This window comes from Rhipicephalus microplus, chromosome 1 (assembly GCF_043290135.1).
Source record: "Rhipicephalus microplus isolate Deutch F79 chromosome 1, USDA_Rmic, whole genome shotgun sequence".
In the NCBI taxonomy this organism is placed as follows: Eukaryota; Metazoa; Arthropoda; class Arachnida; order Ixodida; family Ixodidae; genus Rhipicephalus; species Rhipicephalus microplus.
The window spans coordinates 171,914,216-171,940,140 of record NC_134700.1 but is presented as its reverse complement, the minus strand read 5'-3'; the positions used below and the strand labels follow the sequence as shown (position 1 = coordinate 171,940,140).

Below are 25,925 nucleotides of genomic sequence, written 5' to 3'. Positions count from 1 at the left end.
AAAATACTGCTTAGCCTTCAAGTCGTCTTAGGCAAATGCAAGTAACCCAGATATTTTTTATTTCCCGAAACGACTGCTATAAACGTTTCTTGAATCCGTCAAAAACAATTGAACTTGCAGGGATTCGTCCCATTTGAACGAAAATGCCTTATAATGGGATGCAGCAAAGTGGGTAGTTTTTTGTTTTTTTCAGAGTGGTTTGCAATACTGCTGTATCACTTTTTGAAGTGTGACACCTCTTCTTCTTAAAAATAATCTGTGTATTACACTGTCGGACAAAACCAAGTCTCATAAGTGAAGGAATACTGAAGAACAGCCTCCACATGACACACTACCTGTACAGTTCACAAGCACTAAGCACACATTTCATTTCGCATTCAGAGAACTGAGTTCATGCCATCACTTTTGGAATACACAGGCTGGTTGGACAGTATTCTTCCGAGGCAAGCAGGTATTTACTAAATGAGATGAATAATTTATTATCTTTGTAACAAAAACACATTGATGTTGATGAGGGTCTTCAGGTGTTAAATTTTTAAACGTCCAGCAGCTTCTGGAGGATAGTCACGTGCACTTGTAGCTGTGCAGTCTCTTTGAAAACAGTGAAAATAGTCGAGTCTAGGTGGTGATTGTCTTTGCCTTTTTTGATGCCTGAAGAAGAGAAGGGTCGTAATATCCTCTATAAGCATCATCAGATATCAGGACACCAGATGTGTGAATAAGACACGTAAAACAGATGCTATGCGAGTACAATTAGAGACCATAATATTATCCTGTCAGTAGTAATATGAGAACTAAGACTGCCAGAGGCTGTTTCTAATGGCGATTTTTAAAAACCAACGGCTTCTTTTGCGTAAAAACTAAGCCGAAGTTTTCTCTCACAGTACTTCTTGATGTCAACGAAACATTGTTTCTAAACTGCAATCTTTTAAAATTTCCAAGAAGTAATGATAAGTTTCCAATAGATTCAAAAAATTTATTACTGAGTTCATTTACCGCAAGGATGATAATAGTTTTATCTACGATTCAATTTATATGGAAGGTTTATGAAGTTTGTTGACCTGCGTTAATATACATCTAGAGCTGAAATTTCATGCAATTGCTTCCCTAATATATTCAAAGGCCCCATTCTACTGGCATTTGAACTGCACTGTACTGCTGTGCACACTGAACACATTGCTGTGCACTCTTCATGTCAAAACAAAAGAAATACAGCTCTGGTAAAGTAAAATCCACTTACATCTGGCGCTGGCGTGGAGGTGAACCTCTGCTTTCGCTTAAGAAGCCTCTCCTTATCCTCCAACTGTTAAAGCGAAAGAGAACAGAAAAGCATACAGTTAAGTCTCACTATGATAATCATGAATTCGGTAAACCAGGGGTGCAACAGCCAAAATTGAACTTGGAGCAATTTTTAGAGCAGCAAAATGTTATGTTTAGAGCCCTAAAATCAAAATATGGAGTAGGTTCCGGGAAGGAAGACAAATTTTTATCATGAAAGATCGAAATTCTGGCATTATAAAAAAAAGAAGGCTTAAAAAACAATGTATGCACAAAACATTCAAAAAACCTAAATCGTGCAGAGTGAACAAGCACTGCTATATCAATAAATGTATTCTGAATTACACCACTCAGCGAACAATGATGAAGTCCACATTAGCATTTGCTGTGCCTGTTGAATCTTTTGACAGACTCAGCAAATTCAAATGAGGGTCTGCCAAGCTAGCGACTTTGGAATTCGGGAGATTCGTAAAACCGAGAAGTAGGGACGGGGAAAAAACAACTGACACATTACTTTTTCTAGGGCGACAGAAATATCATGCACTGCTCCAAATGATTGCTAGTAACTTTTTTAGACCTCAGTGATCAAAGCAGTACTCAATTATGCTGCGCTACACGCATCGGTAATTGAACAATATGTGCTATGTCCAGTGACTAGCACTGACAGCCCCTCACAAATCATATTACACTTTTCCGCGGGGCACCGATGTATTGCGCCGAAGGTGGCTTAAGCACCGTTCTGCACGGGTTTGAACAGGGCCAAGCAATTTGCAAAAAATTTTGCGGCGGGCAGGACATTTCAGCACTCGTGGCACAACTTTGACGAATTTCATGGTTTTGGTGCAGCTCGGCGCAACTATGGAGAATCTTATCAAATGGGCGCAATCAGCACAACTGTTGCAACCCTCGTAAACTTTAACATAGAAAGTTGTTTAAGATGATGTTCGACCTTTTAGGCAAACTACAGTCTACGAAAAATTCAGTTTCACACATGCTGCAAAACAGTTGAACAAAACAGCAGTAAAAAAACAAATTTTGGTGGACTCGAAATCTGATGACAGTTTGATGCCGCACTGCCAAAATTCTCTTCATAGAACCGGTGCGACACATGTAAAACCAAAAGAATTACAGGTATGTATAATGCACGGTGGTAACAGAGATTGAAGAACGCTAAAGCAAAGTTATTCAGCGGTAGCGGCTTGTCGAAATGACTAGTGTTGTCTTGAGTAATGCTGCGCTGGTGCTATCATGTTCACTAAAGCGAACCACACATCTTCCATTTAGTCTGATTAACACTTGACACTAAGAACCGTTGAACACTACAAAAACAAAAAAGCTGTCGTCTAAAATTGCATGAAAACAAGGTGACAACCTGAATAAAGCCACCTCCACTTATGGTGGCCACTCTATTGTGACATTGCACTACAAATTGATTGAGCTAACACAACCAGCACTAGTGTCTCGATTTTTGGTCACTGCTATGCACTTGCAAATTACACAGAAGTCTTGTAAATTGGCCCCCCTCACCACATGCTCTCACAGAGCTGGTGGCAGTGCAGCTGGCAACATCTAACTGCTTTAAAAAATACTGGTTGACTGTTTAAAACTTGATGCCCTTGCCAAACAAAATTTTATATTGGGTAAACGTGGGTCAGTTTTGATTGCCTTTGCTGGGAACCCTTCTACTCATAGCAGGGTCTGGAACACACCATAAGATTTTAAGCAAGCACCTGATTACCCTTTCCGGGAGACTTGAAATATGTGCCAATGAACGAGCAGTGCCTTCTCACCCCTTTTCCCAGCGGCCACAGTCTATATTTTTTTAAATTTTATGCTGCGTGGCATTCACGAAAATTATGCACAAGTCGACCACGTCAACACTGACACCAGCAGAAGATTCATTATATTGCCTTGCTCTTCCACTGTGGTAGCGGTGAAATTTTGTTCGTAGCATCAGCATTGCAGAAGAGCCCGCTTCGTTTCAAGGAGGCTCAAAATACATGGCTGTACAGCGATGATGTTTTAACATTGAAATACATTACATTGAGGATCTCGTTCACTATATAGTGGTTCAATTGTAGTGGTCAATTAGCGCACCTCCATCTGAGCCGACAACAGCAATTCGGCCCCCTCCCCCTTTCCGTAACCAGAATACAAAGTGATAGAGGGACAAAAGGATCCCACATTCATTCACCAGAGCACAAAGGGATAAATGTATAGAAATGCATCGAATAGGCAAGGTTAGCTTCAGTCCTAAAGTTCAGACACCGTAATACAGTGATGCTACTGGCTTAGGCTGCTTTGGAGCAGCTTTTAAAGCAGAAAAAAAAATGGTTCGAAATATCAAAACTGGCTTTCGGAGCAGATATTGCTAGAGTCAATTTTAAGACCCCTATTGTGTTTCCGAAGAAATCTGTAAACAGGGGTTGTGTCGAACCGACGTTACGACAAGCGGTCTTGTGTTCCTCAGAACAAAACTGTTCTGTTCTAGCCTTGAGGGAGGCAAGTCCACTTGCCGAAACGTCCACCCGTCCCAACCTCTGTTTATGAACTTTGTCATCCACCTCTTCCTTACGTTTTTTTTTTTTAATACTGCGTTCATAACACAGGAATGATAAAATTACAATGTGCTGCACGCTATTCGAGCATAATAGAGTAAAAAAGAAAAGGAAATGATATCCCCAAGAGATAACCAGGCTATATTTAATAGACAAAGGCAATTATAAAATTTAAAACCATAGCACTTCGTTACAACATGATTGAACATTAGTCGACTTCCTATTTTTGAGAAGCAAGATTTTAAAGACATGCTAGAAAATTCAGACGATGTCACGACAACATCACAAGCCCTATCAACGTCTATGGATAAGAACATCTAAAATTTTCAGCAATAAAACTTTTCGGCATCCAATTTTTTGGCTTTTCAGCCGAGATTCCTGGTATGAAACAGTGTTACAGTACCTAACTTTCCTACGTCTATCACCTCGTAGGCTTAAACGAGCGCTTTCAAGAATCGTTTGGCCTCACAGTAATCTCCGAAAGTCGGCTTTACTGCAATGCAAAAATGATATGACGTGAAGGAGATAAAAAATTTCGAAGAGGCTGGTATCACCGTGAAGTGAGGTGAAGTCTAACGGGTAAGCACCGGAAATGCTTGGAGGCGTGATGACGGATATGCGGCAAATACGCCAGCAAAAGTTAATCACTTTATTATAAGCATTTTCAGCTAACTGCTTGTTACTGCATGTGGCGCAGTTGTCGGCATACTGCACGCTTAAAAAGTAGGCATACTGCACGCTTAAAAGTGTCGGCATACTGCACGCTTAAAAAAGAAAAGTAGCCTCACGCAGGCTACTTTTCTGTGCGAGTCAGCCAAGCTTTCACGAATGAAAGCAGCTCACCATTGCCATGCGCGTGTGCCATCAGGAACATGATGGGCATCAAGAACGCTTTTTTTATGACAAACACGTGCGTACGAAAGCGCCTTAATAGGAACGGCGTCAGCCGTGTAGGCTATGTGCTGCACACAACTAGAAACGATCGGTCTCGAGTGGCAGCAAGAGCTACGTGTCACTCGCCAGAGATGTTCGTACAATGGCGCATCTTCAAGTGCACACATGCATGGCAGAAGTCCGGACAAGTATTCCCATTTTCTTCCACATCCTTTATGTTCTGTGTCATTGTTTCCACATGTTCTATGCAATAAATCCACAACTTATTTCGCGCTTCGATGGTGTTGGCAGCGCCCATCACGCAATGCATATTTGCAAATGAATGTTGGCAGGCCCTCAATGTATTTAAGACAGCCTGAGCGTGCACCGAAATGCCTGATAATGATGATGTGTGGTATTTTATGGTGCAAGGGCCAATTGATGGCCAAAGAGCACCATTTCAGTAGACTATAGATGTGCACAATGACATGGTGCGTGGCTACATAGGGGCCTCAAAGTTCCTCACGCTAACACGGGTAAAAACATAGAAGCATTAAAATCATGACAGTGGCACGAAATATGTGCAGTGAAAGTGTAAGGCGAAAGGTCATGATCATAAAACCATAGTGGGACGTAGTCACCACAGCCGCGACCTCGGTACAGAGGTCGTGCTAGGGATCAGCTCGAAATATTCAGTGAAAACTGTGTACATCATTTAAAAACCTAAACAGTGATTGAAGTTTAAAAATCGGATCCCTACCGCTGAGCATCCCAGGGTGTAGTGGGAGCTGCTGTCGGTAGGGTAGTAAAAAGTGCTTTTTTCTCAGAGCATCTAACTCATTGCACTGTACGAGGATGTGGAGAACCATAAGTGGCTCTCTACTTCTCTCACACAATGGCAGATCGCCACCAGACAAAAGGTATGTGTTGAGTGTGTGTGTCCTATTTGTAGCCTTGCAAGTGTGACGTGTGTAGCGGAAGCTAGATACTGTTGGCCAATTTTCAAGTATTGGTTTATTAACATGTAGTTTGTTGTCTGTTTGCCTATCCCACATGCACTGTCATCACGCCCTGAGCTCCCGTCATAAGAAAGGTTTCATGTCTAGTGCAGGGACGGCCAGAGATGTATTGGCGGGTGCGTGGTCGTGTGCAGACCTAGCCAGCTGGCCGCCACTACGTTTCTAGCGATCTCGCGGTGCCCTGGCACCCAGCACACCACCTGTCGTTTGAGGGCGTAGATTGAGCATAAAAGAAAGTAAAGTGATATAAGGACAAAATTTTTGTTTTTTCAGAGTTTTCAACGCTGTTGCGACGCTCGGCGAATCTGTGTATACAACCGCTCGCTGCAGTTGCAATTTCTCAATGTGCTTGACGGCCACAGATATCGCATGAGCTTCTGCAGTAAATATGCTTGTTTCGGGTGCAGAATACCGGGTGCAGAATACCGAATTTTGAAAAGGATGGCCCAACAGCTGCATAGGACACACCAGTACGAGACTTAGACGCATCTGTAAAGGATTCCGGGCAAGTGTTTTTGTGCTGAAGTTCGAAGAAGTGCGTGCGGATGTGTGCAGTAGGTGTGTGTTTAGTAACCTTCACGAAGGATACATCGCAGTCAATAATCTGTCACTGTCACGGCGGTGGATATGCTGCGAGAGCCATCAGCCGATGCTCTAGAAATGACCCCCCTGTGTCATAGGCCTTCTCCATATCCAGGAACACAGAAAGAAAAAATTGTGAATGAAAGCATCACGAATTTAAGCCTCTATTCGGACAAGGTGGTCATTAGTGGATTTAGCCTCCTGAAACCCGCACTGGTATGGATCAAGTAGGCTGTTTGTTTTAAGGAAGTGCACCAGTCGCCTGTTTATAATTTTCTAAAAGGCCTTGCACAGGGAACTAACTCGTCAATGCTATGGGCCTGTAACTTGATGCTAAAGATGGGTGCTTACCCTGTTTAAGGATTGGAATAATGACAGCTTGTTTCCAGGTGGAAGGGATCTCTCCGGAAAACCAAACAGCATTATACAAGGAAAGAAGGGTTTTTTGGGTATCAGTGGACCTACGTTTCAGCATTTTGTAAGTCGGAGCCTGGGGCGGTCTTGTTACAGAATATTAGTGATGATGCTTCTAGCTCTGCTCAAATGAAAGGTTCATTGTATGTGTCATTATTTGTGGATTTCCATTCTATTTTTTGTTTTTCTTTTCTTGCTTAGTAACGTTAGAACACTGGACTATAATGGGTTGAGCTGGGGACCTCTTCGAAGTGTGCACCGAGGGAGTTCGCTTGGTCTTCCAAATCGTTGCCTTGTGTGTTTACTAGAGGAAGAGTATGTGCTTCTCGTCCTACTACGCTGCTGACCATGCTCCAGACTTTTGCCTCATGTGTATACGAGTTGATGCATGATAGAAACTTCTGCCGGCTCTCCCTTCTGGCCTGTCGACGCGTTCTCCTGCCTTGTGACTTGATTCTTTTTTTTTAATTGACAAGGTTTTCGATGGTCGGGGAGTCTTGAAGACACCTCCATGCTTTGCTGTTTGCGCGCATTGAGACACTCGCTGTTCCACCAGAGGCGGCGTTTTCTGGGTAGTGCAGATTTTTGCGGAATGCACTTAGCCGCAGCTTCAATAAGAAAAACAGCAAAGTACTCTACAGATGCATCTATGCTAGAACCGCATATGTCAGTCCAACTTAAGCTAGCAATCTTATAAAACTGGTCCTAATCAGCTTTTTCTATAAGCCATTTGGGAACATGAGCAGGACATTGAAATGATGTTAGTGTAATCAAAATTATGGGAACATGGTCACATTCGTAAGGATTATTTACGACTTTCCATGTGAGTATCCGTAGGAGCGATGGAGAGACAATGCTGAGGTATATTGATCAGTAGGTACTATTAGCCAGGCTATAGCACCCTTCCGACAGCTTCAAGCGTTGGCAAATAAATTAGTGCACTATACTATCACACACAACAGTCACATCTACGAAAAAAATATCATGAAGAACTGAAGGCATTACAGTTGAACGGTGCTTCAACGAAATTTCCGCTACAACGAAAAATTCTCAATTTCCCGTCGGCAATCCGTAGAAGTCAATGCAGAAAAATTCCCACCACAACGAACATTTTAGGGGCGAAGCTCCTTATGGCGTGGCTTGGGCATCCCTCGTACGTAATCACCAGTGGCACATACCCGAAATAGGTATAACACTTGACCTCCAAGGTGGTGCCAGTGAGAGATTTCTTCTGTGCGTTGTTTAACAATAAAAAATAGTGCTCAATGTACATGCCAATGGCTGCTAATGGGGAATGAGAGACATGAGCATTCGGCTTTTAGTCAACGCGCACGCTGCGATCCCCATTAGCAGCCATTGGCATGTACATTGAGCACTATCGGACAAGGAAGGGATGCTACATTATACTCGCTGGGTGTAACCTCCTTAGCTTTAGAAAGGTTTAGCGAGCATTGAGCCGCAGTGCCATGAATACAATGAACTTGTATATACCATGAATGAACTCAAGGTGGTTAAAAATGAGAAGTAGATACGAAGCGCAAGCCGTAAGAAAGTAAAAGCCGAATTTTCCTGTCTCTCATTTCTCATTAGCAGCCATTGGCATGTAAATTGAGCCCTATCTGACAGGGAAAGGTTGCTACGTTATACTCGCTGGGCGTAACCTCCTTGGTTTTCGAAAGGTTTAGCGAGCGTTTGGTCGCAGTGCCATGAATACAGTGAACTAGAATATACCATGAACTCGAGGTGGTTAAAGGTGGGAAGTGGACCCAAAGCGCAGGCCGTAAGAAAGTGTGCGTGTGCCACCTCTCGTTTAGTCCTTGGAATGTCCGCTGGATGGCGGTGCTTCTATATGGGGAATATATGATAAAAAGATGCGAGATGGTGGGAGGAGTGTTGAATAGATGAACGAACGGACACACAAACAGATGCATGAATGGACGCATGAACGGACGCAGGGGCGGATGCATGAAAGAACGCAGGGACGGGCGCACAAACAGACGCATGGACGGTCACACAGACGGACGCATGGACGGACGAATGCTTCGCCCCACTCTCCATCATTCACTCCGTGGATATGCTGCCATTTTTCTTTTTTTTTTCTTCTGCCGTTCTGCTTCAACGAAATATCACGTCGCAATTCCATGCTCAGATCTTTAAAGCCATGCAGTAAACACAAGCTTGAACATTTTGATGCATTTTCAGAGCATAAAAAAAATGTCTACAAAGGACAGTTGGCATCACCAGAAACCGCGGCTATTTACTAAGCATGAGGGCAGCCACTGCTCAATAGTAATGGCAATGAGACTGCCCTACTCTTGCCACTGGCTTGCTTCCGAGCCGCAGACAGTCCAAAGGTGAAGCTCAGTCCCTCAGTTCATCAAGTTTCGAACATGCTGCAGCTGGGTGCAATCGCGGAACAATGCCTTTTCCGATACCAGTGCTATTGGTTCTTTTTGCACTTGGCCAGCGTAATCACTGGTCATAGCCGCTATTCACCAATGTTATCAACAATATCAGTCAGCTGGGACAAATGGATGATAATAATAGCATAGAATAAGGCATAGGTCACCGCTTCACGATACAACGCCTCCATCTCGGCGTTGTTGGATTTTGATGGCGGACAGCTGCTGGAGCTACCGTTTTAGTGCAACAGTTACGCTTGTTCTCGAAAGCCATTGTTTCAGCGTGCTTTTCAACGTGGCATCGCTATGCATGTGTGAGAATCACGTCGTGATGCTGCTGGTAAAAAAAAAGGAAGCAGCAAACACTCAGACTTTTGGGAATAAAGTTCCTTTGTTTAGCTAGCTCAGGTCAGTTGTATCTTTTTATATATCACAACAATGAAATTCTCGCTTCAAAAAAGTTTTCTCCGCATCTAATCAGTTTCGTTGTAGTGGGGTTCGATAGATAGATATGTGGGGTTTAACGTCCCAAAACCACCATATGATTATGAGAGGCGCCGTAGTGGAGGGCTCCGGAAATTTCGACCACCTGGGGTTCTTTAACGTGCACTCAAATCTGAGCACACAGGCCTACAACATTTCCGCCTCCATCGAAAATGCAGCCGCCGCAGCCGGGATTTGAACCCGCGACCTGCGGGTCAGCAGCCGAGTACTTTAGCCACTAGACCACCGCGGCGGGGCTGTAGTGGGGTTCGACTGATCCACACAATAGAAAAATCATGTTAACTATCTCTTACTCTTCTTCAGTGCAGCAAATCAAACGTTATTACAAGCTAAATGCAACAAGCTAAAGCAAGATGTCTCAATCTGAGCAATCCAACCCTTATGTTCATACAGTGAAATCTCGGTAAAACAAACCCCACATTAACGAACTTTTCAGATTAACGAACTTTTAAAAATCCCACGCCGACTGTTAATAGTTTCAATGTAAAATTATTTCACTACTACGTATTTCAGAATACCGAACTTTTCAGAATAACAAGTGTTAATTTAGTTCCACGTTATATTAAAAATGCCTCAGTACTACGAACTTATGTTCTGAAACCCGTCGCAACCACCGGGGTACCGTACACAAGCACACAACAAAGCGGACGGACGCCTTACTTCTCGGAAGGCACGCAATGGTGTGGAGGAAAAAAAACGAAAGGGCCACTTTTTTTTCTTTTTTTGTTGAAACGCTGATGCTGCAGCTATACAAGCGGGCGCAAGGGCGAGGGCAACATGGGAGGGCAAGGTCAGCGAGGCAGAGTGGGAGTTGCGGAGCAGGTAGCACGGGCACAGAAAGCCTGAGACAGCGAGAGCAGAAAACGAAACGAGAAACATTTTCTAGCACTTTTTTTTCTTCGAAAAAGGCGATGACAGCCGTGACGCTTCGGGTTTTTCTTTGGAGGCCTTGTTTTTTCAGTCGTGTTCATCTCTTTTCGGTGATTACTTGTCTTGTCTGCAAAGCAAGTCGGTGTTCATGCTGCGGTGATACTACAAATGAGTTCATCTCTGCTTGCGATGAAGAAGCGGAAACAGTTTTCGCAAAGCGAGACAATGGATATTCTTTGGCAACTGGAAGGCAAAAAGCAGGCTGTTGTGACCAAAAAACCGAATCACACCGCAGGAATGTGGATGAGCTGGAGGCCTTCGCGCTGCAAAGTTTGCACTGCTCGCGTAAAAAAAAAAGTCACAGACTTTTTTAAAAAAGACTTGCATTTTTTGGTGTTTACTAGTGCATTTGTTTTTTTCTCATGAAAAACGAGTTCAAGGACCCACCGTTGTAAAGGTAAGTCGATTTGGTCGGTTAAAAGTAAGTATTTATGGTTAATTTCCGAGCTTTCACGAAAACGACCTTTCAAAATAACGAACAAACTTCCACGGTCCCCTGAAGTTCGTTATCCTGAGATTTCACAGTACAGTGCTGGGCTATACAGCTGAACCCACTTATAAAAATACCACTTTTAACAATATATCAGTAACAACAACAAAAAGCTGCTGCACCATTGACTTCTGTATATTTTCTACAGTGAAATAAAGCGCTTACAGCAATGCCCGCATGCTGCATTATCAGTTATAAACATTACTTCTGGCTGTCGGTGGCTGTGCTGAAAGGTAATGGAATGCAAAAGCCTTGAAAAGAACGGAGAAATTCAAGATTCTGAACCCCTGCCAACAACACCAGCACCTCCTTGCATATTCCCTAATTGTAATTGCACCAAAGCTGACTTCCAAGTCCACTACAGCGCGGGAACGGCGGTGGCTTTGGTTAATGGCCTTTTAGACATGTCGTTTGAATAAAAAGTTGAGACTTGGAAGAGTTTTGGCATCTGAAACTTCAGACATTGTAATACAGTGGATGTATGAGGAGTGTGGCGATGCTGTGAAAGCATCCGAATTTTCAAGCGTTTCTGAAAAATCGGTAGCCTTGTAATCTGTACAAGTTATCACTAATGGCGGTTTGTACCATCTGATAGTATTACAGCTCTGTCACAACAGCCTGCCACGACAGCTTGCCTGTCACAACTGCCCACTTTGCTCTTTTATTTTTTTTATTTTTTTTGCCAGTTTATACTAATTACCAGTTATAAAAATGAAATTTTTGTGGTGCTTAGTGCTTGAGTAGTGCTATAAGTAGGTCTGACGGAGTACATCGCAGACAAAATGGGCAAGCCCTTCTTTCCCCAATACATGCATATGTCAGACACGCCTGTTCCTAGGTACCAGGACTTGCAGGTATTACTAAACCGCACACAGTAGGTAAATAGATGTACATATGCATCCTATGTCATTTACACGAAGATGCAAAGAAGCATCATGTAATATACAATGCAAATGCTTCGTCTTCAAATCACTTGACCACTCAAAATATGAGAAGAAACTCCAGAAATGCAAAAATGAAGAGACACCAGAAAAGCACTCACATCTTTTGCCACGGTGGACACACTCTGCCCAAACCGCTCCGCTCGCTTTTTCAACTTTGCCAAGTCAACAGGCTGAAACATGAAAGTAATCAAGAGTTACAAAAAAAATATATGCACAATGACTACGTTGCTGCCTTAACATCTATTCCCACAGTGCTGAAGTCACAGGTTTAATAGCAATACAGCTGAGCAGGAAATATCAAAGAACTAAACGTTTTGACAAGTGGATTTTTCTCTGCCAAAACTTGTCTGCGCCCTGACAAAGCCAAGTACATTAGTTGAAAGTGCCGACACCTCAACACCTCAAGCTTCCATCTTGCGCTCAACTTCTTTCCTGTCTGGAGGTACAATTAGCATCTCCCTCCTTCTACAGTAAAGCAAGCCTTGCAGGTCTTTGAGAAGCACCCAAATTGTCTGCTTTGAGAAGCACCCGAATTGTTTGCTTTGAGAAGCACCCAAATCGTCTGCTTACTTGCCAATGTACCAAGACTCTACAAAATTAATTCATGCGCATCAGTGACCAGGAACACTTTGATGTCACCATGACATGGAATTTAACGTGCAATTTCGCAAGTTCCTCGTGCGACAGCACTGTGGAGGAGGAACAGGAGTCCACGCCTTGTGGAGAGTTTAATGGTAGAGGAGGTGTGCACGCATATATTATACTATATGTAGTTGGAAGAAACAGCTTGCAACTGCTGCACTAGCACATCACGGCTATTAGTCAGGCGAGGATCTCCTAGTCTATTATGGTCACCTTCATGGCAAATTTTGTTAGGGATCAATTAAATCCCGATTTACTGTACTTGCACGACTGCAGGTGGACCTGTCTTATTTAGACTTAAAATCCAAAGCTGGATGCCAACCTATAAATGAAACCAAAACTAGTACCATCGGTAATGATGGAATAAGTTAGAAATTAGGAACACGGTGCTGTGGTAGCATCATGTTTCCTTCTTGGTTCTACCACACCATTCAATGTGCTCATCTTGAATAAAAAGGGGAAAGAAGACCTTTTCAACAGTTATCAAGATGCTGTTAAAAGCTAGGCATGCTGTTGCTAATTGGAAGAGCAGTACTTGCATCGTCATAAAACAGCAGAGCACATTTTGTTGAGAGTTTACACAGGATATTTTCCCAATGAGGCATAATTGGAGGTGTGCCACTTTTATTGCTAACTCTCACATCAAGGAGAGCTACCTCGCACTCTGAAGACAGCTCTGTCGCATCCTTTTTGCATGCTGATGCTCTATTATCGTGGGTAGTGTAAACAAGGAGGCGATTTTTAGCTGCACGTTGAACAGAAAAACTTTCCATGGGCCAAAACTGGAAAACAACTGGACTTCGAAGACAAGCTTGCTGCCTAGCTCACCTATTCCATTTAAAATGAACTAGCCCGAGTAAAAGTCCTGGAATACACATGCCATCAAGATGGATCAAGATGCGGTCTTACAGGGCCAGTAAACAGGCTCCCACTTTTACATCTAAAAAAAGCTCACCGATTGGTGCAGAAACAAGCAGCAACCATACTTTGCAAATATTACAGTGTTGCACACTGCACATATTTTCTATTTCAAAAGAAGACTTTCTCATCGTTCTTCAGTGCCTGTACAATATGAGAAGTCACATAATTTAAAGGGCAACGTAACGTTGCACCAAGTTCGTCAATCGGTCCTCTGCACTAAGAAACTGCACCTTGGCACTGCCGTGATGCGGCTTTGGCTGCGCATTTACCGCACCACCAGGTTGATCCTAGCACTACTCTTTCAAACTCAAGTTCAAAGGGTTATCCCTTCATGCATCAGCAGGACACTAACATCCCATTTCTCCTTCAAAAAATATTTCTCTACCGTAATGTGTCGCAATTAGCCCAACGCAGTGTTGCCGATAACTTACAAGTCCTTTGTGAGCCCGAGAAAAATCGTTTTACCTTGCCACTAAAAGACTGGAGTGCAGAGTTGCCATATACTGCCGAGCTTACAAGCAAATAATCACGAAATAAGCCCAAAAGAAGCGAAAATTTATATTTCCCTGCTCTGTAACTATCTTTACTTAGAATAAAAGAGTAACTCATATGCGAAATGGAGTTGAAGAAATCACTAATTATTTTGTAGTGCAAAAATATTTGCAAATATAAACGACAGCCCACATTTAACTTTATCTACAAAGTAGTCACCATTCAACTGAATGCACAGCTGCCACAGCTTGGTTAACGTTACTTGTAGATTAACCTTACTAGTACACTTGACTTCAACAATCAACTGCTTGATGTCATTGACAAATGCATTATTGGTGATTGTGATGATGATCACTGAAACAAATATATATGCTGGAAAAAATGCACATATACATAAAAACACGACAAGCAACTGAAAAATCCTAACAGCAACTCGGCGACAAAAGAAGCCAAAATTGATTGATATGTGCGATTTAACGTTTCAAAACTACCGCATGATTATGAGAGATGCAAAAGAAGCCAGAATTCCCTTATTATAAGTGGAAAATGCCAGCTCTATGGCAGTGCCAGAATTCCATTCAAAGTAATTTAATTTTTTTTAAGAAAGCTCCTGAATTCTCCATTGGTTCAAGTAGAAAAATCTGCTATTCGAAGTGGCAAGTAAATTTTTCCTCTGGTTATCTGAAGAGGCGATCTTAGCTCCCAGTCACCAGCTTTTATAAACTTGTGCAGTAACTAGACAGATAAATGCATCAGCACTATCTCTTGCAAACTGACAGGTTCTTTGCTAAGCCTAACTGGGCACAATGGTCCACGAAATGATGTGATATACCTCTTAAAAGGCGGGCAGACACTCAGGAACATCAGTACTCGACCATTTCAAACGCAAAAGTAAGGACAACAAAATTAGCAAAAAATGCAGGTGCATGCATAGAAGTAAGCTTCGCAGGAACAGAACCCTCCAGCCCTGTGAAAGCTTAATACAGTGAACCCACAATAATACGTACCTACTGGGTACAGCGGCATAACTACACACTAAACGTACAGTAAAAGCTCGTTAATTCAAATTCCACGGGAACGCTGAGCAATTTCGAATTAAACAAAATTCAAAATAATGAAAGTGAGCAAAAATGGGTGGATTTCGGGGGTGGGGGCACGAAAAATATTTATTGGCCAAAAAAGTCGGTGATGACCATCTGCTCCTTTTCTCTGAACGCCACAGCTGCGGCTCTCTGTTCCAGCGCGCGGACGCGGCGCAGGGAATCCTCTTCACCCTCTTCAAAGCTGAAGAAAAGACGTGCCACATTAAGTGCCTCCATCACCGCAGAAGCTGACGGGCGCACAGGCGCTTCGTCATTTTCGTCTTCCTCACCTTATGGCTCTTCAGCATCAGGCTGCGCACCGGCTACTTGAGCGATAATGTCCTCATCAGTCAGGGCACCACACACCGATGAACCGGTGTGAACTCTAACATAATCGGCAAAACGTACGCCCCGAAGAGTGTCGCGCAATGCCACTGGCATGAGCTCCTCAGCCCCATCCACGTCGACGTCACAACTATCCTGCACACTTCCAGTTGCAAATCCACTGTGGCGGAAACAGTTTGCGATTTTGGTCGCGGTCACCTGTTCCCATTTGCGCACCAACATGTGCATGGCAGTGAGCAGCGTAATGCCGAAGTCCTTCCTGTCGCCCGCGCACAAAATCATTCTCTCCAGCACGTGACGCCTATAAAAGCACTTAATGTTCCTTATCACACCCTGGTCCATTGGCTGTAGGGCCGCAGTCGTATTTGCCGGAAGGAACACCAACTTAGTTGCTCTCAGCTCAACGTCGACTTTGTGCGCCGAACAGTTGTTGACGACAAGAAGAACGCGTCTGCCGCCCAGTTCCATTCGCCTGTCGAATTTCAGTACCCACTTCCTGAATAAATCACCTGTCATCCAGGCTTTCTTGTTTGCAGCGTACTCCGACGGCAGTGAGCGAATGTTTTTGAAGCACCGTGGCTTGAGTGCTTTGCCAATCACAAAAAGGGGGACCTTTTCCGTACCGGTCATATTTGCGGCGACCAGAACAGCGACACGCTCTTTGCTGCACTGGCCGCCGGCACAGCTGTCTCCCTTGTAGGTGATCGTCTTGTCTGGCTGCAACTTGAAAAATAACGCTGTCTCGTCAGCGTTAAACACATCCTGTGGTGAGTAGCTCTCCAAGTACTGCTGCAGGGTGTCGCTTCTCCAAGTAGCGCATGTTTCGGCGTCCACTTCCTTTGCCTCGCCGGATAACGTGCGGAATACGGGATTGTGCCGCTCCCTGAAACGATCAAACTATCCCTCGGAGGCGACAAAGTCTTCAATGTCCAAGCCCAGGGTGAAATCGGCTGCCTTGGCCACGATGATAGGGCCGCTCAATGCGATACTCTGGGCTCTCATTTCTTTAACCCAGATAATCAAAGCTGACTCCAGTTCCGGGAACTTCGCTGTCCTTAGCCTTTTTCGACTGGCGCCAAAATCCTCGGCTTCATAGGCGTTTTCAATGGCCGTCCTGTTGCAAATGTACGTTGACAACGTGCTCGGAGGTATGCTGTGCTACCTCGCAATTTCGTATTTGCTCGAGTTCCCTTGGTCAACCTTTCGCAAAATCTCCACCTTCTCCTTGACAGTCTTCGCGCAGTAGTTTCCCCGCGGCATCTTGCAACTTCGATGCGGAATAAGATGGCTTGACAGCGTGAACGAACAACGTGCGCCTAGGACTGCTAGGACTACTCTGCCGACTCCTCAGCGTCCCGTGGGTCCCGCGTACAAGTGGCGCCAGGCGCTGAGATAGCGGGAGGGCTACGGAAAAAAAAAATTGCTCCCTGGATTTTGGAGGCCATACTTTGCTCCCCCTTTGCTCGGAGGCCACTTGAAGCTCAAAAAAACTGGTCGTGCCACCTATCGTTCGACCGTAAAAGCTTGTGTTTAACGATGATGACGCTCGGCGCCGCGCGCTTCGAATTATCCGTAGAGGCAGCAATTTCTGTTCGAATTAACAAATCGTTTTACACATCGTCTCCTATGCACTGCGGACCGGACTGCGGCGACCATTTCGAATTATCCAAAATTTCGAATTAATGAGGTGTAAATTAACGAGCTTTCACTGTACTATACTACGCATTAACCACCAGCTACAAACGTGCATCTCCTGACGTGCGCCGTTGCCTCCAACGAACAAATACAATGCAACAGCAAGTATCGGCTAATGTACTCACCCCAAAGCCATTTCTTTTTTTTTTTTTGCCCAAGTGGGAAAAGATTTCGTCACTCTCGCACAACCGTCCAAAGAGCTTTTCAAACTACTGCAAGGTCCAGAATATGCAGCATGCTATAGCTATAGAACAGACATAATCAGTGGTCCATGATACATGCATTTTGCGGTCTGCTTCTAACCAAACATTGATGCAGATTTTTTTTTTGTTGTTGTTTAATGTGGTACAGCCGCAGAGAGTCAAATCGTTTAGTGGCTAGTTGCGTGCAGCACTTCGCCTACTCGGCGCACACCGCAACTACTGATCCACTTGCAGTAAACTACGCCCACTCTGCTTCAGACCGTGCACACATTCAGCGAATAGCCTGTAAGGCCAATGCGGCGACGACTAGCTGTCTGCAAGCGATGTGAACTCTGCGATGCTCTAGCAGTCCTGGCAAAGGGCGGAAGGCACTGTTGGGCCGTAGCCTAGTAGAAGTGTGCAGTATGGCTACAACTGCACTATGCTTGCTGCACTGTGCGCATGTTACAGGAAGGTATCTTGGTGCATGCGACGTGTGACGCTAAACACCGCAACAGCGAGCTGCTTGCGTTTCTGCAACGCAGTGCGCACTTGAACGCGGTCTCGCACAATGCGGAGGCAATCGGCAGTCTAGCACGTATAGGTTAAAAAGCGAGCAGTAGGTTTAAAGTGGCGCTATGCCCCAAGCGTACCCGAGATGACAGCTGGAGATGCTTACTCTGGTAAGGCTTTCCATCGGCGATAAGTCATGCAGGCGCATTTGTCCGTGCTCACCTCCTCACCTTAGTTTTTTCCACCCCGATTACCCGCAAAGGTACTGCCGCAATCGTGCGATAGTCTGAACAGTTGATACGCTGATATCCGCACGGAGGGGGGACGCAGCACTTAGACATAGAAAATCGGCCCAAAAATCGGATTTTCTCTCTCATCATTTTCGCGTTCCCGATGCTCTTTCACAACCATCAGCAAAGTTTGGCTTCGAAATTCCACTTACCTATTTCTCAAGTTATAACCCATAAAGAGAGCAACTTTGCGCAAGCGGATTTTTAAATTGAAGTGTCAACTAGCCGTACTTCAACCACCGACGGCACATGAACTACGCGCTCCACCAGCACCACTTTGGTCTTGTTAGAAAGGTTGCGTTTATGCCTCTTTCTTTCTTTTCCAGTAGACAACTATGTGCCTCTCGCAAGAGCAAAAGAAGCAAAGTCAAAATCACGCGCAGCGCGCGATTCCATTGGTTGCTCGACGCACGTGACCAAAATGGCACTTCCCGATTGGCCAGAAAAACTCCCTGGCAATGTCAGCCGCTATGTTGAAAGGGTATCGCTCTTGCGCATAGAATTTTTAAAAATAATTAGGAAACTCTATGCCCTTGCGAAGATGTCGTGACTCGTATCCCTAATGTGCTTGTGCGTCTCGCTATGCCCGGCGGTGTGAAAAAGTTCCGATCGCAGCATCATTTTCACCGTTCACGGAAGAAAGGCAGAACTGCTACTACTGGGTCGCGGGAGCAAGTACCGATGTTGTTTGACAGCGCCATCGTAACCAAACACAGTTTTTCAGGCGTGCGCGGCATGGACGCTGGCCGCCTGTGTACTGAAGATGTTATCAATGGAGAAGTGTGCGAGACGGCTTCCCCGGATAGCGGATGCTCTGTGAATTATGACTGTGCCGATGCTATTGGCATCGGTGAAGTGCGCGTAGAAACGGGCCTCCCTGACAGCGCCTGCAATATCAACTCCGGCAGTGTGTGGGCAGACGCTGATGTGAATAATACCAATGAAGTTTGCGATGAGCGCGCCCGCGAGACAACCACGACGCTTGAGGGTTTTTCCTCGGTGTCGGCAACAGCGCGAAAAATTGGGTGCTTTTTGGAGTCAAGTGGTGTGGCAGTGAGGCAAGATGCCAGCAAGGCAAGACTCAGAATTCACATGAAAGCCTCCAATCCATGATTTGGAGTTTGGTATCAAAGGAGCAGCACAGTTTTCTTTTTGCTGTGCAAGCTGCTGCAGCAGAAGCTGTGCTTCAACACGGGCAATGCCAATACAGTATTTACTCGCATAATCCTCGCACATTTTTTGCCAGAAAACTGATGCAAAGTTGGGGGGTGCGAGAATTACGCGGGAAAAACTTTCCATGAAAACACAGAGAGCGAAAAAGAAAACGAAGTGGCCGCAAATCGGGATTCTCACGGCAGAAACTTACAACAAGCTTTAAGAAGTACTAATTAGGGCTTACCTCAACAATAAAAGCAGAGGTTTAACACAAGGCAAGATTTATTTGAGACACAAAAAGAGGAAGAAAATAGTCGAGAATTAGAATACCATACGCGAAGCTTCTGCGCGTTGCGGGCGTAGCGGTAGCGGTCGGCCCTCAACAGGATCCCTCAAAAGGTAAGCGTAGGACGTCAGTATTGGGCTGATGGCTATTTAACAGAATCGTCCGCAGTTTGCTTTTGAAGAAATAAAGTTTACCATCAATCCCAGTTTTAGGCGCACAGCAGGCGCAACGCGTTTCGGTGGCTTTCAGCTGCCGTCACCAGTAGCGAACACAAAACTCGTAGGCTCTGAAGGGCCTACCGGCGGCCCTGTTGCCGTTGTTTAGCGCATAATCTATCACTTGCAACTTGAAGCAGCCGTGTGGCTTCAGTATCGCCCCATAACGTGCCAAGATTACCGACACAACATACAAAACACGCTGCAACGCGCACTGGCCACTTCGGCTTGGCTTGGATTAGATTAAATCTCCGTGCTATAGTAGACTTGATGCTTAAGAAATGGTGCCAGATAGCGTGCGCTATCATCATCAGTGGCTGGAACGAGCAGAGAGCAGACGAGATTATTGCGGGAGTTTTCGGGGGTGCGATACTTACTCGAGGAAAAAAAAATCGTATTTTTCTTGGGCGATGTGGGGGGTGCGATAGTTATGAGAGTGCGAGAATTATGCAAGTAAATACGGCACATTTGCTCCTATTCTTAAGCAGCTGGACGTCATGATGTTCAGCAGCACATCCCTGAGGGCTGGCGGAGAAGGACTATCACCAGAGTACAACCTCAAATAAATAGAGAGAAGCGTCCCAAAGTCTGAGAAAGCTGGTCAAGAAGCAGCATATTCATGGGATCCATTCAGATTATGCCCTTGGTGCATTTTCATAAGATTTTATTAGTATTTTTTCAAGAAAGGCATTTTGAATCGTTTTTCCTCGTTTTCTCGAAACATCAATTTTAGCACATTTGCCAAGTTGGAGGGGAAAATACCTTCTGTTCCATTTGAGACACCAGCATAATTCCTTTTTTGCCAGAAATATAAGTGCGTGCAGTATGCAATATGCCTATTTTGAAGGAAATATACACATAAAAAATTTTTAAATTGGGTCACATGCGTGACAGGTGAAGGTGGCTTTTTTTTTCCTCTTTGAACATTGATGTCCTCTAACTCTTGTTGAAATTGGTGCAGCGAATTGATTTATAGCACATTGCACTCCTTAAACATCCTACATTGTTTTTACACTGTTGCCAATGTTTTGAAGCTTCCTGCTTAGATGCTAATTAGGCTGCAAACAAAAGACCCAGGTTTTACATTGATTTTGGAGTATCTTGGAAACTACTTGACCTATCAGAAAAGTAATTGCATTTTTAGAATCTGCACATATAAATACAAACTGTGAAAATTTCATTCAGATCTATACATAAATAGAAAAGTTGCCCATCAAGTGTAGCCTCCCCCCTTAAAACGATGGAAAACCGCTTGCGACACGTCATGGCGTCCGCATGTTCATCGGCCCTCTGAACTTTTATGGAAGCAAATACTACTGTCACTGTATGCAGTTGGTACTCGTGTACCGGCAGGCATAAGGTGAACCACTAAAGCTTATGCTGTCCACGAATGAATTAGCGTCTATGAGACTGTCGGGGATTAGTCGCAACCATGTTTTACCTGTTAGTACGTTTAGAGCACGTGCATACCAACGAGGTTTGACTGAATTACCAGACACTGCATATGGCACTGTACAGCTATAATGAGGTGTACAAAATGTTCCTTGCTCGTGCAGTCATCTTCTCTTCTTGCGTTTCGTCCTTTCGAGTTCAAATATATTCGGAAATGTGCCTTGGCCCAATTTGATAATTGCTCTCTTGTACCCTCTTGTTTTAACATTTCATCCCAAATAATCGACCGGTGATGTGATTTCAAGGTAGCACCTTCACAGTGAGACAGCGTTTTCTCCCTTTTGTAAGCACCGTCATTTATTGTAGCGAGACATATGTGTCCCAACTGAAAAAAGTTGGGACACATATGCCATTTTGATTTTGATGAGATTAGTCCTATATTATTTTCATGTGGTATATACGTTTAAACCACAGCCTCACATGAAAAATACAGACAAACCTGCAAAGTGTCAAGATTTTTGAGCCATTTAGCTTTAAAACTGTGTATCCCCACTAGCACACTCGCGTGTTTGCTCTTATGAGCCGATAACTTCGCACTGGCTACTTACGGGTGGGTTTGCGGAAATGGAGGTTCGCGACAGTTTCACCGAGCTTGGCGTGGTCTTTGCAGTCGCCTTTGATGCCGCTGGGCTGTTCAAAGCAGTAGCACCAAACCTGCGAAACAAAATGAGCATACTGAACATTCTGTTTCTAATCAGAGCTTCGTTAATAGTCAAACCTATATACGGCAAAGTTGGAAACGTTAGAACGAACATCAGCACATCACACACTGCATCGTAAAAATGTTGAGGTACATTAAACGACGTCGTCAAATACACAACCACAATTCAGCAGCAGTGACTGCATCAAGCACGTGAAGAGCAGTGACCCTTTTTGTGGGCCGACGGGACAAATGTGCATGGAAACACACCACGACATTAAGCTACTGCCTACCACTGACATTACTGTCAAAGCATCGTGATAAAGGGGTGTGTTATCTTGCCACTTACCCTTCGTATAAAATTACCTTTTAAAAAAGCAAATGGTGGGGCAGGGGGAGGGCCACTTATATCATAAATCCATTACTACCTTGCGCAAGGAAACTTGCAGGGCCTCTCGTGCATTCCCTTAAGACGACTCAAAGTTGAAAGCCATCCTTTTTTTTTTTTTCTCAGTCTACGTATGATGGGAGCAGGGAACACGCACCATGGAATCACATGCCACAGCAAAGTACCGTCTTTATTTCCTTCTCACGAGGTTGCACGCTCCCCGGTTCTGTTCCCCACCCAAAGGAGGGCACTACAGTGGCGTCCTGTGCCATTACGTCACACGATGTCAGACCAGAATTTGCAACGTCGCGATGCCATCATGTGACAATTTGTTTGCATCACTAGTGCTCAACGACGACAGGCGGTTAGATTTCCTGTTTCGCGAGGCATCTGAGGCTTTCGCCCTAATAAAGAAGATGCACCATGATGCTCGAATGCTTGTAAGGTGCTCTGAAAGGGTATCCTTTAGAGGTTTCCTGCCTACAAGGAGCCACCTGTATAGATATTGTGACACGGTTGCGACAAAAAAAGCCGCAGTCGGCATGCTCAAGACAAGACTATGTCAGCAAACGTGTGCCCGAAAAAACTGAAAGGTCGAAGCACACTAAAATCTCATTGATTCAAAGTTACTGGGACCGTGAAAATCTTCAAATTAGGCGGGTTTTCAAATTCACTCTACATACAAGAAGCGGGACGAAAGTAACTTCGAATTAATGAAAGTAATATCACAGGTGGTCGTTTGCTGTGCCGGCGAGCTTGCAACTTTAAGGACTGTGTTTTAGAGCAATAGGTGGTCCAGATTTTGCCGCAAACATGGGCACCATCAGGCCTCGCTGACGCCAGCGCAAGAAAAAAAGACGGTCTAGTGATCAGCTAAAATGTGCGCCAGCGCAAAAAAAAAAAACATGCTTCACTGCAACACAGTGTCGACATGCGTGCAGCACGTCACCTGTTTCTCGCAGCGTCGGTGTGTCATGACGCCATCATTCATCCATTCTTTCTGGCAAAATAACTTAATAACTGTCAATTTGGCGGTACTCGTGATGTTTTTCTGACTGAAAAACATGGTAAATCAAGTTGCTGAACCAAATTTTTAAAGAACTACCCATTGTAGGCACGAACTCTGCCAGCAGTGCAAGTGCGAAAATTGCTGGAGAGATCATTGATTGGAGGTTCACATACATCACAAGTTCTGTCAGACTGTTCTTTGTTAATTTCTTTATATATTTCCATAAAGAATGGGTAAGTCTTGATAGGCTGCCTTTGAGAGAAGCAAGCGGCATGCTGCCCACGTGTCACCACTGTGTTGCAGCAAAGCTTGTGTTCTTTTCCACAGGGGTGCGTTACAGGCAACTCACAAGTTTTTTTTTTTTTTTAATCTATCAGTGAGACGAGCGAGACCGGGGTGCTTCACCTGTAACTCATTAGCATCAGCATGGAGTGTTGTCTTCTGGCTTCTAAGGGGCGAAGTTTCCACATATTTGCGACAAAATCGGCAACAGGAATCGGCACATAGAACCGAAAGTTTTGAAACTAGTTGGGATGGTGCTGACCACCGCTTCAAATTATCCACTCAAACTTGCATTATGTAATTTGTATTCTGTTTTTTTTAAACCTTGGTGCGTAACAGTTGGTGCCAAAAAAACTACGCATCATTACCTAACCCCACAACATTCTTTAATAATAGTGAGCCTGACATTTTCTTTATTTTACAGAAATCGGCACATGGCACCCAAAGTTTCCAAACTAGTTGGGATGGTGCTGACCACCACTTCAAATTATCCACTCACACTTGCCTTGTAGAATACAGGACCGCAGAAACCAATCGAATTAGGTGGTGTTTTGAAGTGACAGAGTTCAAGCTGTACACTGATAGCTGCAAGAACGGCACCAGTTGTCAAGTGATTGATCAGTAGTTAAGTGTGTTGACATTTTAACGTCGAAAAGTCGAGCATTACAACACGTGGCTGGGTTGGTTCCATTCGCATTGCACACTCAAGCTTATCAGATGATTCTCAAATAATCTGGAATGTTTACAGACATTCAAAGTGGTTTGAAAAAGAGTCGTTATACGTGTAACGGACTAGTTACATATAAATACAAGAAGTGAGTGAGGCAATATGTAGCACACTCAAGCCTCAATATAACTAACATGGATAGGATAAAATATCGGTTATAATTAAGCCAGTGAAAAATAGCCTTGCGATAGATGCAGTATTGGAAATATACCTTTATAACGAATTTTTGATATAACGAACTTATTTTCATGCAAGATGCAACTTTGTTATAATGAGGTTCGAGCATAGTTGCAAAGTGTCCCATATTTTCCCTTCCCGTTATCCCACCCCAGTCAATTTATCGATATTTCATGGGGTAACCCGACCACAAGAAATAAGTACAGGCAAGCCTGCTGTGCTCCCTGCAACGCACAACTATCTGCGCCCACCTTTCCATCCGTACTTTGAGTCGTGCAGTGTCCGAAAGTGGCATGTTGAACTTCTTGGAGCGAAGGGATATTCTCTGGAAAAGGTAAAGAACAGAAAAGGTGTCCCAAACTCTGCTAAACATGTGACTACAATAATAGTAATGGAGCAACATTAATGAAGCATCTAAACCACTCTTCGTAGATTGCATTTACTTTTGTGCAGCTCTGAATACAGTGGAACCTCTATTATACGACTTTCAGGGGACCGCGCAAAACCATTGTATAATCCAGGTGTCATATCATCGAAAAACTAAGATTGCAGGCATTGACACTCAACCTCGCCCAAAAAACGGGTACAGACTGCTTGAATAAGCCCACGGCACGACCTTGTGACTCTGCAAGGAAAGTTGATTAACTTATTCTTAGCAGTGGCAGCTAATGGCAGCATTACTCATATGAAGGAGGTGCGAGCGAGTCTTCATTCTCAAACTAAAAAAAATATTGAATCCAGTGTGCATCTTTCTACCAATGAATAGAGTCCAAAAATTGCCTCCACGTGAAATTGAAACAAAAACTGCATTGCTAACAGCTTTCCATCAGAAGAGTCGCACACAGTGTCATCGCTATCACATAATGGCGACAGACCACGAGTTTGCGTAGAATGGCTTTGTGTGCAACTGAGCTGCGCGCATTGTAATTTTTCGCCTTGTGAAGTGCAACTTGTGGTGTCCCGCTGTTATAATGATCGTCTACGTCAAGTAAAAGTAATTTTTCACAGTAAAAACAGCTGCATCATGCCCTTATGCGTGCACAAGCCTGTGACTGCGAGTGGGACAAAGGCAGGAGATCAGCTGTATGTAGACCACAAGTTTCCACAGGTCGAAAACGTGAAAATATCAGCTTTGCGGCTGGATGAAGCTAATCCGTGTGGATAGAGTCCAAGTAGGCAACGATCCAGTATACCTATGCGCATTAACTGCCAGGAGAATAAATATTCCGCATTAACTGCCAGGAGAAGCGCATTAACTGTCAGGAGAATAAATTTTCCAAATTAACTGCCAGGAGAAGCGCATTAACTGCCAGGAGAAAAAATTTTCCATTCTAAAAAGACAACCCGTCACACTTTCAACTTCTCCAATTCTCAACTTAGGGGAATGCAAGTTCATATTTTTACTTGTGAATATTTGGTCGAATTTGATTATGTTTTT

The 25,925-nt window shown here is 44.1% G+C and overlaps 1 protein-coding gene across 2 annotated transcripts in view; it reads right to left on the bottom strand.

Moving 5' to 3' along the window:
- Positions 1 to 454: 454 nt before the first annotated feature.
- The window catches only part of LOC119178156 (uncharacterized), a 32,324-nt gene continuing 6,853 nt past the window's right edge, over positions 455 to 25,925 (bottom strand). For both annotated transcript variants that reach the window (XM_037429331.2, XM_037429332.2), the window contains exons 5-9: positions 24,739 to 24,812; positions 21,813 to 21,918; positions 12,093 to 12,164; positions 1,241 to 1,303; positions 455 to 651 (exon numbers count right to left, since the gene is read on the bottom strand). In XM_037429331.2, coding sequence (XP_037285228.2) covers positions 619 to 651; positions 1,241 to 1,303; positions 12,093 to 12,164; positions 21,813 to 21,918; positions 24,739 to 24,812 — 348 coding nt within the window. In that variant the 3' untranslated portion in view covers positions 455 to 618. The remainder of the gene's footprint in view (positions 652 to 1,240; positions 1,304 to 12,092; positions 12,165 to 21,812; positions 21,919 to 24,738; positions 24,813 to 25,925) is intronic.